Here is a 14,459-nt window from a genome sequence, read left to right as displayed (position 1 = left end):
CTTACTGTAAGATGTTTTCAGCACACTGGCCTCATTACTGTAATTGACAGCTAACATTATCCTTCTTGTTCTGTCAACTGCAATCCAACTGAAAACCTGCTCTGCACTGTCACAAACACCTCTGTCAACAGAAAATATAGTCATTTATCCGCTAATGTCTGACTGACTCTGCTGCTCTCTTCTGTAGTTATGTCACTGAAAACATTGTGCACACAAGTTTTATGCCAAGAAATCGATGAATGGCAGCTCAGCGGATTGATTAGAGCACCCAAACCGAGCCGGAGAACAAACGCGCTGACCACAGGAATGTTGCAATAAAACACTGCATGCACACAAATCCGCTGAAGCAGGAGAACAATTTCTGCCTGTGAAACAATTGATTGTATTTACCACAATCCATGTAAGGGGAAGAATACAGGTTTTACTAACATGGGCTGAGGAAGCGGGGCGCAGGTGGGCAGTCCGTCTGTGCCAAAAGCGCTGGAATCACATCGACACCAGTCATCGATAACATCGCCTTTGCCTGAGCACCACAGCATGCTCATCATTGCCTCCTGAAGAGCCTACGATAAGAAACAGCGAGAGGGCAGAGATAAACACACATGAACACCTGTATTTTTACAGCTGTTTTCTCACATAAACTTTTCTACTTCACGATTTTTATACCAGGAACTGTAAGTTAAAAACCCCTGTGTGTTTCTTTTTCCATGCAATGGTCAATTTGTAGGCAAATTTGATTACCTAAGTGGGTGTCTTTAACCAATACAATAAAATGTATCAAATATGCATTAAGTTATTTAATTTACTACACTTTCTCCACTGGACATTGCAAATTATTGCAAATTGGTGTTTGTCTAATGAGGTAAAACATAAAAACATGTGAAAAAAAACAAAAACATAAAACACTGCATAAAAAAGTAATCAGGTTATATCTATTAGATCCCAATAAACATGCAACATTTTGTTCTACATAAATTTAAAGACTTTTCAGTTCGATGCACCTGTTTCTACTTCAGTAGCGCACAGTTTTTCACTTTTATTCTGTCTGCATTCTGAGGGGGTGGTTTGTATATCATTCACTGCCCGAGTTACAGAAAACTTTTTGTGATTGTTGACAGTATTTTCTGGTTTATAGGCTGACAAAGAGAGAGAGCTATCCAGAGTACTCTCAGCGGAACCTCAATTTATCCCTCCACCTCTAAGGCACCAAAAACAATGAAATAAGAATTTTGAACCTGCATTTATTCAACATTCAGATCAGGTCAAAGTGATTCGTTTTTAAATTTTCCACACTCCTCTTAAGAAAAAATTCTGCTATCCCCCCCCCCCCCTCCCCCACACCAATCGGCAGACAAATCCGCGCGATCAGAAACAGAATTTAAGAGTGTTTTATTAATTTCCTCCCCTACAATCATGCCCCTCTGTGATGAACTGAATTCACTGGACATTAGGAAAAGCAAGCACCTGTTTATATAATGTGCCACAATAAATGAGAGAGTGCAAACCGATCCATGTGGCTGACAGAGCTGTCAATATTCAGTGAGACACAAGGTTCAAAGCCCCAACACTCTTCATGGGGGCGCAAAGTCAAACATGAACAATCAGAGACAAACAGGCTTCGGTCAGACAGGAAATCAAGAAGCCAGTGTTCACTGGTGAGGAGGAACCTTACAGGAGGATAACATGGACACAGAACTCTGTGCTTTTAGGAACGGTGGACTGGAGTGGCTACTACTTAATGAGATTTTATCAAAAGACAGCCGAACCCCTGTCAGACCTCCAGACGTCTCACAGTGTTGGGGATATAGAACCCAGGCAGGGACAATGTTTCACATTTTAACATTACATAAAAAACTGGTATTACGCACATTACCAGAATGCTGTAGAAAATGTGGAAAACCTGAAAGGCTCATAAAACTTTCAGAGTAAAAATGGTGGAGGTGGGTAGATGTAAATATTGGTGCAATGCTCTTAATGGTGTCAGATTAATACTAGCACAATAGAATTCTTTTCATTCTGCACGTTCAGCATGTATTAATCATTTTTTGGTAATTAAAAAAAGCATCTCAACCATGCACTATGAAAAACGTCTGAATCTTTTTGTGTTGATTGTCACGTCCATATTATTTATAGCATCAGGGTATGTGAACAACAGAAGCTGACCTGAAGTCCTGCAGAGACAGGAATATTTATTATACAGGTCACAAAAAACACAGTTTTAAGCTGAAAGGTATGTTTTGTTAACTCGTTATCTCACACACTGCTCTCCCCTACATAAGCAGCCTTTATGGGTTAAAAGTATTGGCAATACCGGCCCAGTATTTACTTGATATTGGATCAATACCAAAATCTGTAATATTGCATAGCACTAGAGTAAAGGCAATATTGGTAACTACAGGGAAGAGTTAAAAAGTACTTTTACAGTTGAACTTTTCTGCACACATACCTGCACAGTCAAGCTGTAGCAGACTCTAAGCAGACTCTTTCAATAACAGCAGCTGTCTGACTGAGCTTAAGGATAAAGGCCTGACACTGCAGGAGTAGCACTGTATTGACCCTGCTGGAGCAGTAGAAGCACTATTGATGTACAGTATTGATGGAGTCAAATAAGGCACAGCGCAATAAGGCAGTTTATGGCACAGGATGCTTCAAGCAAAGAAAGGCGTGACATCCTGGAAGGGAAATGCTTCTTTCTGAGGATTTCTGTTTCCATAACCTGTTTCCTAATGAAGCCTTTAGGATCACAAGGACACTGCATAATAAATGTGTTCTTCGATGCTGCACAGGGAATGGATTTCAAGAAGGCACCGCCTTCAATTTAGAGGGTGTGAAGAATAAATTTGTGTAGTTTAAATACTAAAGACCAAACACCCAAAACACTGTACACACCTGGTAGGTCTCATTGTTGGATACCAGCTCATAAATAGGTGTAGCCTTGGTAATCTGCAGCAGCACCGGCTCAGACTGCTGCCGCCCTTGTGCTGCCCTTGGGCTCATGTGGCAGAGGTGGCAGGACCGTGGGCACTGGCCTTGGCTGCTGCAGTCCATGCGGACTCCGGCTGCCATGCGCTTTGCTCCACTGTCCAGCAGACTGGCAATGTACGCAGGGTAGGTCAGCGTCCGGGGCTCCTTGTCGCGCTCCTTGTCGCGCTCCTCGGACTCCTCTGAAGGTGAGTTACCTGAATATACAGAAAGAAGGGAACTGTGTCACTAATTAACTGTCGTTTCTCCAGAGCTTAACAAAATCAAAAGAAGGTTAATAACGCCAAAATCAAATAAAAAAACCCACAAAAGTCATTCCAAAGAACTTTTATTCATAATATTATTAAAAATAGCCGTGTGCATAAGATACAGAGATGGTGATGTCACATGTTTACGGTAATGAGATTAGGGATTAAGGGAATGAAAAAAGCTGAACTGGGAGATTTTTTTTCTTCTGCGGCAGCAGGCAAAGGCACAAAGCAGTAATGCGTTCCCACATTCCCATACCGCCCTTCTAGAGAGGCTGTAGTCTTTCTGCATCACATGCACAATGCATGAGCAGGAGTGTAAATATTTGAGCTACAAATGCAGCTACAAGAGTTTTATGTTTCATAGCAAGTACGGTTATATCAAAGGATGACGTGTTGTAATAATATGACTATTATTGACTTAATTTCCCTACTTAGTCTGTGGCATTGGAGAAAAATGCATCATTATCATCAGATATCTTTATCTTTGGGCTGAACTTTGCTGCTCAACCCACAATTGTAGCATCTTTTAAGGTGAAGTCAACAGGCTTTCCAACGGTATAAGATTTATTGCCCAGAAGCATTTTTATAACAAAGAAATAATCAACCAAACACACATTTCCTTACTTTTTATACTGCGTTTCTATCTATCTACAGATGGAGACTTTACAACATTATTTTAGAATTTGGATACACTGAGATGAAAAGCCGGTGGACCTAATTCTCCAGCTGGTTCCCAGCAAAGGAGGACACAACATCATTAAGTAAATAAGAGTTTAAAGAGCATCCCAGCATCAAATGATAATATGGAATAATTGAGGGAAAATCTAAAAATCATATTTATTTCACCTGATCATTAGAGAAAGATTTATATTTCCACCTAGGCTTCTGCATTCCTTCTAACATTTTGTTGTCATTCTTTTGAAATGAGACACAAACCTTAGAGACAAATAGACAGCATCCACCCTGATCCCAGAGTTCAGATTGAAACACTGACCCGAGAACTAGTACAGATCTCCTAAAGTGAATAATGCAAGATAATGAAGCTGAGTTAAGTCCAGTAGTGATGCAGCTTTAGGCCAGATGGTCTTTCTGGGAAATTTACTGAAAAAATCATGACAAAAACGTGATTTGTCAACCTTAGAAGCCACATTGCTTTTACTCCTTTTAAGCAGAACAACAAATTTCATGTCCAAATGGAAGTCCTTCCTCCTTTTGTGTACCTTGGTGTGTAACATTAGTTAACTTGGCTAACAGAGCAGCCCACTGTGGCCAGCTCTGCTGTCTGTGACGTGACCGTGTTAATGTGCACGGCCAAGAGTCACTAACAGTAGGGCACAGTTACTGACATAAACTTGGGCTCAGGATGAATGTTTTACCTGTCGTTTTATGCAACTGCTTTTTATTTATTTTTTGGCATGAGATTATTTATGACATAAATTTATAACGTTGCGACGAACAGAGATGGGCAGTACTTGTTACTGTAATCCAACTACTTTTTTCAAGTAACGAGTAAAGTAAGGGATTACTATTGTGAAAACGGTAATTAGATTACCCTTACTTTCCCGTAGGAACGCTGCGTTACTGCGTTACTAAAACCGTGATATTTTGCAAGAATGTCTCATGACAGTGACGTAAGCGAGTGTTCGTGACAACAGCTGTGTGCAGATCAACAAAGTGCAGGAGAGAGTATCAGCTGCAGCGTTTAAAGCGTGGAAGTACTGACCTTACTTTGAGTTTGGTTCCATAAAAAGTGACAAAAACATTAGTGTCCGCTGTGCGTGGGAAGAAAACTTCTTTTTACAGCGAAAAAAACCCCTAAACTTCCAACAAGCACCGAGTAGCTACGACATAATGGGAAACTCACAGAGAAACTCGCGGATTCTTCCACTGACCGCAGCACACCTGCACCAGGGTAAACCTCCGCCTACCCCACTCCTGCTTTACAGGTGAAAATAGAGCAACAGGACCGCTGAGTCTTTGACTTTATTTATTTTCTGCTGTGTTTTACTTGCATCTATTTGAAAGACTGAGTGTAAACACACAAAATATTTTATTTTATGTGCTGGAATGTGCAGAAAATAGGTTTAAATGCTAAACTAATTTCTTCCAGTCAGAGAATGTTGCATATAATAAAATTTTTGCTTGATGCATAAAGTTAAAAGATTAAAACCAATAAAACAAGTTTTAAAAAGAGACTTTTCCATTTGATTACATTTTGTATGATGGATTATGCAGAAAAAGTAGAATTGGGCTGAGAGATCTATCGCTTTATCACCTACTCAGGTTGTAAATCGTGTTTTTAAAAAGTAACTAAGTAACTAAGTAATTAATTACGTTTGAAAATAAGTAATCAGTAAAATAACGGGATTACTTTTTGGGGGAAGTAATCAGTAATTAGTTACTGATTACCTTTTTCAAGTAACTTGACCAACACTGGTGACGAATGCTGGCCCTCTGTGATTTTGTTTGCCTGGGTCCCCAACAGACTCGAGAGCTGCCACTGACTATGATTAAGATTGTAATAGAGTTTTATTTGTGTAAATGAGAAAAATACACATCCAGCAGATTATAGCAAAAGTTTATTGAATGAAATTTCTGTATTATGCAAATATATGAATCAATTACTCCCCATTAAATGTTATTTCCTCTCAGACAGAGTGGGTTATCTGCTTGCAAAGGAAATAGGAAAGCAGTGAGAGAGGGAGACATGCTTAATGCAGAACTTTGACAATATTTTTGTTCTTTAAAAGGCTGAATTTTTCACATTAGCATTTTGGGGACTGCTTGGAAGTGAGCAAACACAGGCATTTTAAAAGCTCAAGCACCAATTAGGGAATAAGCTTGTTGTGCGAGCTGCCTTTGATGGAATACAACCCATTTTATGAGCCATGGGAAGATGGGAAAAGTGTGCACACAAGCTCGGGGACCAGCACACATGCAAAACAAGAAGGAAGACCATTTTCTGATTGTCTAATATGAATAATTTCCCCCTCTTAGTGTTTACTTTTTGTTTCACCAATTCCATTAAAATAGTCTTTTACAAAAACATCTCAACTTTCAGTTAACAGAACAAAAAACAGTCAAAAACGAAAAGCAGAATTAGACTGATTGTGTTTGCGCTTATGCAAATAGACGTCTATGTGTGTGCACCTGAGTCGAAATACAAAGAGATAAGAATGAAAGTGCAAAAGTAACAAACCAGTGGTGGCTTTGTTATGGATGCAGTTCTCATCCATTTGATAACATTGTCCCACACATCTGTGAAATATATACAGTGCACACTTCATTTTGTCTGAAACCATCTGAATTGTTGAGGTTTAAGGAGGAAAAAAACACAGACAGTCACATGAAAAGGAACGTTTCCACAGGACTGCAGCGTCACACCTTGATTCACTAATATTTGAAGTCATATGTTATGATTATACCTCTCTGACCTGTCTACCCCACGTGATGCTGTGTAATGTATGTATGGTCGGAAGGGTAAGACGGTGCTGGCAAAGGTCGGCAGCCTTAACCCAATTTCCTTCGGGGTCAACCTTCAGGATCGATAAAGTTTTATTGAATTGAATTGAACTGAATGTTTCTTAATGACGTCATTGCGGAGGAGTTTGAATGCACTCTTTACAAAGATGCCTCAGTTCAGTCAGGTTGAGCTCTGGGCTTTAACTGGAGCATTGCAACAGTTTTTTTCAGGCATCCTGCTGGAGATTTGCAGGTGTGCTTGGGATCGTTGTCCTGTTGCATGACCCAGTTTCAGCTAAGCTTTAACTGTTAGACAGATGGCCTCACATTTGACTCTAGAATATTTTTTTACACAAACGGTCAACTCAGTGACTGCAAGCTGTCAGGTCCTGTGACTAAAGTCAAGTTTATTACCTCTCCAACACCATGCTGACAGTTGGTGTGAGGTATTTGTGCTCATATGCTGTGTTTGGTTTTCTCCATATGTGGTGCTATGCATTATAGCAAAGTCTGAGATGTAATTTTGGGGCTTTTTGAGGTTTCTCTCAGTATTACACAGTCTGACCTTTGAGTAACAGTCAACATACGGAAAAACACCAAAAGATTCAACGATTCAAGATTCAAGAAAATCTTTCTTGTCTTATTGCAAGTCTTCTTCTTTGATCTTGAACAACACAACAAGGTGCTGCTGCTGAGACAGGAAAACAGACCATGGCCCTTTAACTATGAGACAAAACTGTATACATGTGAAGAAAAACATCAAAATTGTAATAAGTGTCAAACAGAAGCAGTGGGACCAACAGCCTACAAATACATACTGTGCCAGTCTAAAGACAAATGTTTTATCTCTGCTTTCAGATCAGGTCGTTCCATGTTCAGCATGCAGCTCTGTTACTTAGATCTGTCGAGGTCTGGTTGCACGTTTGTGAATCTTCGATGTTTATGTCAGTGGCAATGCTAACATACAGCCCTGATTCCTTGTAACTGGGTCAATGAGGTAAATCTTACTAATCAGAGGCTCGTGTAGGTAAATGAGGTCTGATTTAGGACTGAGTACAAAATCAAACTTTGAATGTTCACATATGCCGGCTCCTGACAGGCATGTCTGCATGGTGTGCGTGCATGAATAAAAAATAAAGGCATCCTGTTCCCCTGACTAATCAAAGGCAATATAGAAGATCAGGCTTTTGTTTGTACTGGAGAAGTACGTGGGTAGAAGTAAATCAATACAAAAACAGAGAGATAAGGAAAAACGAATGGAGGCAGTACTTTGAGGAAAAATCAAACATTGCAGGTTACGTATGTGAATAATACCACGGACATCGATGTCCTTGCGCTCCTAATCTGCCAAACTTTAATCCATCCCCGTCAAACGGCCTTACTAATCAGCTCCCATCACTCTATCTTCACTTGCCACCTCCTGGCAGACGGATATTAAATGTGGCAGTTAAATTAGGGCAGGCGGGTGGCTTTTAGGGCAAAGAAAATTGGCAATGATTACTTCCGTTTAGTTTTGGTTCACTTCAGAAGTGTTCACTGTCAGCTGAGACCAAGGGGGATATTAAAATGGATTAGCAGCCTGGCCTGAAGACACCTGACAGACAAGATAAACAGCATATTATCACCCCAAGACCTTTCTACATCGTTACAGATTTCATAAGAAATAAAAATATAGAACAGATATAGTAAGTGTGGTACATATAGTATGTGCTTGAAGAATTGTTCTAGGATTTTATGGTTTTTCAAAGAATTCTGTAGAAAAATTCAAGTTTACCATAAAAACAACGCAGAGTAATAACGTCGAGTCTATCGGCAGCTCCAGGGTTTCCCCTTGGTGAGGGGAAGCTCAGCTGCAATACCAGGGGGTGACCTCAATGTTAGGCCACAGATGGTGACTCAGCTGGTAAATAGAGCATACTATTTACTGTAACCTGCTTCAGCCTGCCCACTGTCACTGCACATCTACAAGCTGCTTTGCAACCCACCTCCTCCCCAGCTCCTCCACGTAGACGACTGAAGAAGCTTCAGAATATATATATATATATGTATATATATATATATTAGCCATGCTGCCTAAAATTACTGCAGCAGGAAGTATTAGTCGCTCTTTTTTTTTAATTTTAAAGCTAACAGCTTTAAGAACATGTCAGATATGAAGTTAGCAGTTGAACTTGTCAGCAGCTGAAGATCAGCCTCTGGCTGCTGGGCTGGGGTGGCACCCTGTGATCGTGGGTTCTTTGCGGGCTTTTTGCTAGCATGCTACACGCCTGCAAAGGGTCAGTGTTACGTTATGCTGTAGTTTTTATCGTAGAAGTAGTTTACACTTTGTCATTGCATTATTTTCATTTTTTGTATTAAAATAAAAGGAATGTCCATATCTCCAATCCACAAACGTTGCAGACTGCTCCAACATTTTCCTTCTCCCTCCACATGAACAATATCACCAAGTGCGTTAGTAGAAAAAGGCATGTTTCATGCTTTTCTCTTTCTGTCCACCCATCGTGCAGATAACTGAACAACCTGAGTAACATAGCGAGCAACATAATTCTAACTATAATGTAATAAATCTATTTATTGATGTAATTTGTTACATTACTTAAAAATGTAACGTGATTAAAGTAACATGTTATTTTGGGATGCATTAAACCCAACACTGTGGCTAGTAAGGAAAAAGTAGCCCTTCCCAGAGATCATCTTTTCCTTTATACTGCATATGATTTACATCACTTTAAGCTCATGTAGTCAGTAAATGAAACAGCAAATGCAAAATGGCTAAGGTTTGTGGCAAGCAACCGCTGGAGAGAAGGGTTAATCAGCTGAACGACAAGACTTTTCTGCTAAAAAACAAACCCCAGCACCACTTGGAACTATTGCGTTTTTCTCATAAACGGACATCACTGCTAATGTCTTGCATATGAAACGATAACAATACTACTGCAACACAGAGACACAACCTGGCTTGTTTGTTTAGTGAGTCTCTGACATGCATACTTGTCTGATGCATAGCATAGACGCCCTATTGGATAAGTGGACTTGCTCTCCACAATCACACCAAGAGTCACAAAGGCTCGAATCTACTTAACGCGAGGAAATGAATGCCTGACCTTCAAATGCATGTATTTTAGAGATGTGTGTGCATTAATCTACTTGTACACAAAAGTGCAAGTATAGTCTTGATATGTTGAGAGGCACAGGATGTTGTATCGTTTGTATGAACATCTCTAAAAAGCTTTGAAAGGTAAGTTACAGCTCGCAGCTGTGAGAAATGGATGTTATTCCATCTGATATGCATGTTGTATTTTTCAGTCGCACAGACAAAAACAAGACAGCAGAGTGCTCCGCTTTGAACTTTGCTTAATGTTTCTTGCTGTTTCAGTGTCTCTTTGTCTCGTCTTGCCATATCTCCTCTGTGTGGTTCCCCTTTTACTCTCTTACCCGACAAAATGCCATAATCACACCTCTTTTTCACAACGTGCGGTAGGTGTGAGGGAAAAGCTGTAAGCACTGTATCCCTGCTCTGCATCTCTCTGCTAAAACAAGAAAACAGATCACATTTTCCTCACACATTTTCTGGCACCGCCTCTACATTTCCATTTCCATTACTTCTCTGTTTTTCCTGCCTTTTGTTCTGTCTTTAGCTCAAGCTCGCAATCTAGAAAGTACCCTCACACACATGCATCTAAACTGCTGTCAACTTCAACCAATGCACATGAACACACACATGCTTTAAACTGTTTTACAAGCAGTGTATTGCTTTGAAGAGGATACATGTTGGGGGAAAGACACACACACACACACACACACACACACACACACACACACACACACACACACACACACACACACACACACACACACACACCTCATTAAAAGTAATCCATGTTTAACTGAGTCAGATGTCTCACGAAGGAAAGTGATGACGAGACAGAATAGAGAAATAGTGCCTTCACATCCTCCTCCTCCTCCGCCTCTGCAGAAATACAATTTTGGGTGTAAATTTTGGAGGACGCTACCTAATGTGGTCTACGTCGGACAGCAGGGGCAGAGAACACAGTACCTTTGCGAGCCTATGTGCGTCTGACTTTTTGATAGCTTGATATTTGGTTTATTCAGTGTTGGGAGCACATAAAGGAAACTACATGTAGTACCATTTTTTATTATATTTCTATTATATTAAGGTAAGGATTAGTCCGTTTTTATTTTTATAATGGCATACCTGATCTTGTCAGCATCAGTGTTAAAGCGATAAAGTACACATTTGCAGTTCCTCTTTGATTTTGTAGAGCAGTCATAGCAGCTATATGAAGCAATGTATCAGGTGTGTGTTTTTAGTTTTAAGGTGGGTTTTCTTTCTTCTTTTACTCTGGGAGTGGTAAAGTAAATGGGACCTATAGTGTTTTATATTGTCCTAGTGGAGCGCCTCACTCTCAGGCTTACTTGTGACTTCCGCTTTCAGGAGCTTCTCCTGTGGAACAAGCTCCCAGTTTGGATTTGGGAGACAGACACCCTCTTTACTCTTAAGAAAATGTTCAGATTTTGCTTTTTATGGATCAGGTGAACCCTGAACCCTGCCTTAGTTAAGCTGCAATAGCCTTCAGGTGCTGGGGAATTTCTCCTTCACTCGTTTCACTCTCTATGTGTTCATACACCACCGTTGCATTGACTCTTACCTATAGTTCACCCACTGTTGCCAAGGGCTTGTTCATGCATGGTTGTCTGATCGTTGAGGTTCGCTTTACATTAACGCACCTTGAGGTGTGGTTGTTGTGAATATAGATATAAAACTGAACAGAAGAGTTTCAGACAAAGTGTGAATAAATGGGCCTGATCAAGATGCAGTAAAGGACAAAAAGGATCATTTTGAACTCTACTCGATTCCCCGAGTAAGAATTTTGAGCTGAAAAATGAGCATAAGACTGTAAGTCTCCTTCAACACTTATTTTGGAGTTTAATGTTTGAGTTTTCTTTTATTACTGCATATTATCATTGTTGTGTTATCATTTCAGAATGTTTGTCCCAAGCATCGATGTGGTCTGAAAACCAATCTCGGATACCAGCTGAGGCTTAATAGGCTTGACTAAACTGTAGACACAGTCTAAATGCACGATGGCAGACTCACTCAATCATGTATTAGTGGACGTGTTTATTTGTGGGTCAGTGTTTGTATGTGTGCGACTATGAAGCTGGAGATTTCAGGCTGCTTTGACCCGTGCTGTACTAGGCGGAATGACTCATCTCTATAGTACACAACAGATGGAGCTCAGAGCTATTCAGATTCATATAATACCTCTCCATCCACCCCGTCCTCCTACACTCTCTGATGAGATATAATTCTTGTTCATCTGCGACTAACTGACTCAAGTCAGTCGTCTTGTTTACAAAAATATCAAGTTTATAAATGTTTATGGCTATGAGACAGAAGACAAGAAAGAGCGACACGAGAAGAGAAAGGGATGAAGAACTGTTCAAGGATGTAATCTTCAGACGTTGTTTGGGTGAATATTTTTCAGAATTTTGGATTGAAAGCCTTAATTTCCTGTCTCTCGCGGGTCCACAGATCCTCTCCATTATATCTCCTTTCATCAGCCCTCTTTGTGAAAGGATGACTCATTAAATCACCATTCATCTTTGTGATCAAAGTGCCGTGATTTTAGCTCCTGACACCATCAACCTCATTTTTAACAGAGGCTTTTAAACTAAATGTCTGACTTGACACCTCTTCTCTCCTCCATCCTGTGTGGAATAATACCACTCAGTGTGACTCCACTAACTTCAGTGACTGTGAAATACTAGCGTTCAGCCACTAGATGATGCAAGCGGATCGCTCACTTTGGCGAATTCTGCAAATGGGAGACACCAATGTGCATGCTCCACTGTTCAGCAGACAAAAAGAGGGCAAATCATACCCAACCTTTTAAATGAGTCTGGCCGAGATGAACGTTACATGGTTATGGAACGTAATCATGAGCGCTTCTGCCGAGCCGAGAATGTTGGAAATTAAAGCTGGCAGTAGCTTAGTAAATGGGAAAGCCGTGAGATGGAAAAAAAAGGAAAAAGCATTAAACATGGGGGAGTTTTGGAGGGATCGTGCCTCTTGTATGGAGAAACATGATAAATGGAATTAGAGGCAGCAAAGAGGAAACTGAATGAGACGCAGATAAACAATACAGTAGATATCCTGTGTGTCTGTCTGCGTGATCTAAACTCCAAACCTGTGAAGTGGAATACATCAGAGCGCTTAGCCAAATTTGTGTGACAGACAAATCTTCTCTGATGTGCATATGAGCGTGCACACGCTCAAACACTGTCCCTGGTACCCGCGTGCAGCTTGTACCTGATAATTCACGGTAACAGGGCGACGCTCCGCCAGTATCCAAACTAAAGCGAATTGCAAATAAAAAGTGTGGAAGGTTTCCTCGGCTGCGGAGCCACGCTGAGAGAGATCCAGCGAGATTGTTTCTGCACGGAGGATATGAGCAAAAGAGGGTGGCAGAGGGAAGGCATTTGTTTGTCAGTGCGTTTGCCAGAAAAGGGATGGATGAGTGCAAACAGTGCGAATTTGGAGGATGGGAAAGTCATACGTTGAGATGAGTGACACAAATAGAGATGCGAGTGCAAGTAGCGTGGGTGGACGTGCGTTATTGTCACGCGTGCGTGTGCCGTGCAGCGTTGCAACACTTGAACTCCCATGTGAATTCGTGTCAGCAGAGCAGACACCCACGCTGCATGGAATCAACTCAAAGCATCACACGGCGTGTTATTTTACATGTGCACACGTATATGATCCTTCAAATTCAGGAAGCAACTCCATGGCTTGACAATTAGAGAAGTCACCGTTAATGTGAAGCGACCCACTGCAAGATGCTGAATTCCTGCTGCTAACTCGCTGACCTGCAGACAGTCACATTTCCCTGTTGTATCAGTTTACAAATCATTCATTTGCTGTGGTAAGAGCCCATTAACCTGGAATTCATCTCTACTCACATTAAACACTCAGTAATAGAGAACGAATGCAGCTGAAGAAGCAGCCTAAAGTAATTTCCTCAATCATCTGCCTGCAATTATTAACCTGTTTACTGGTGCGCAATGGACACTCAAATAGCAGTAACAGTTCTGTACGCTGCATATTGTACCTAAATCCGCACCATTGCTATTTATCCTAAAAGGCTGTAACTATATTAGTTCCCAGATGTATTCGTGTTACAATATATACCAGGAAAAAGGAAACACAGACAACGACAATGATTATTCTTTTCCTGCAGTGTAACATTTCTTGAATGTTTTCAAGTTTCCATCAGATTTTCTCACCAGGATGCACTCGGCATTTGGCAGGGGCTTTACATGTGAGCGGAGCTGACTGATGCGTTGCACACCATCAGGAGGTCCAGTGTGTTTGCTGCAGGCCGAATATGCTAAACGATCTTCTGAGCTCATCGCATCTGAACTGGCGGAGCTACTCTTAAAGAAAGGAATGATCCTGTTTTACGGTTCTGTGTTGTGCTGCACACACATAAAACCAGCTGTAAAACCAGACACAATTAAAAAAAACAATTCTGATATCATCAGTTTTTCAGTTCAGGATCATACGAGAGCACTTCTTTTTCTGGCTGGGAAAAGCTGATGTAATTTATGGCTGCCAAAAAGCTACATCAGTTAAATCTAATCAGGCCTTTGAAACAAAGTTTTCAGGAGCTTAAATTTCTGTTTCTCCCAGTTGTTGTCATTCTTTTCAAATACTCTTGGAATTTAAGCAAACAAATAAAC

At 40.7% G+C, this 14,459-nt stretch overlaps 1 protein-coding gene across 7 annotated transcripts in view; it reads right to left on the bottom strand.

The window, feature by feature from the left end:
- The window catches only part of astn1 (astrotactin 1), a 488,070-nt gene that overhangs the window by 57,479 nt on the left and 416,132 nt on the right, over positions 1 to 14,459 (bottom strand). For all 7 annotated transcript variants that reach the window (XM_082514225.1, XM_082514227.1, XM_082514228.1 and 4 more), the window contains 2 exons: positions 2,890 to 3,179; positions 430 to 563 (listed from right to left, as the gene is read on the bottom strand). In XM_082514225.1, coding sequence (XP_082370351.1) covers positions 430 to 563; positions 2,890 to 3,179 — 424 coding nt within the window. The remainder of the gene's footprint in view (positions 1 to 429; positions 564 to 2,889; positions 3,180 to 14,459) is intronic.

Source organism: Aulonocara stuartgranti, assembly GCF_965226115.1.
Source record: "Aulonocara stuartgranti genome assembly, chromosome: 18".
In the NCBI taxonomy this organism is placed as follows: Eukaryota; Metazoa; Chordata; class Actinopteri; order Cichliformes; family Cichlidae; genus Aulonocara; species Aulonocara stuartgranti.
Note: the sequence above shows the minus strand (reverse complement) of the source record. Positions and strands in the feature narration are given on the sequence as shown.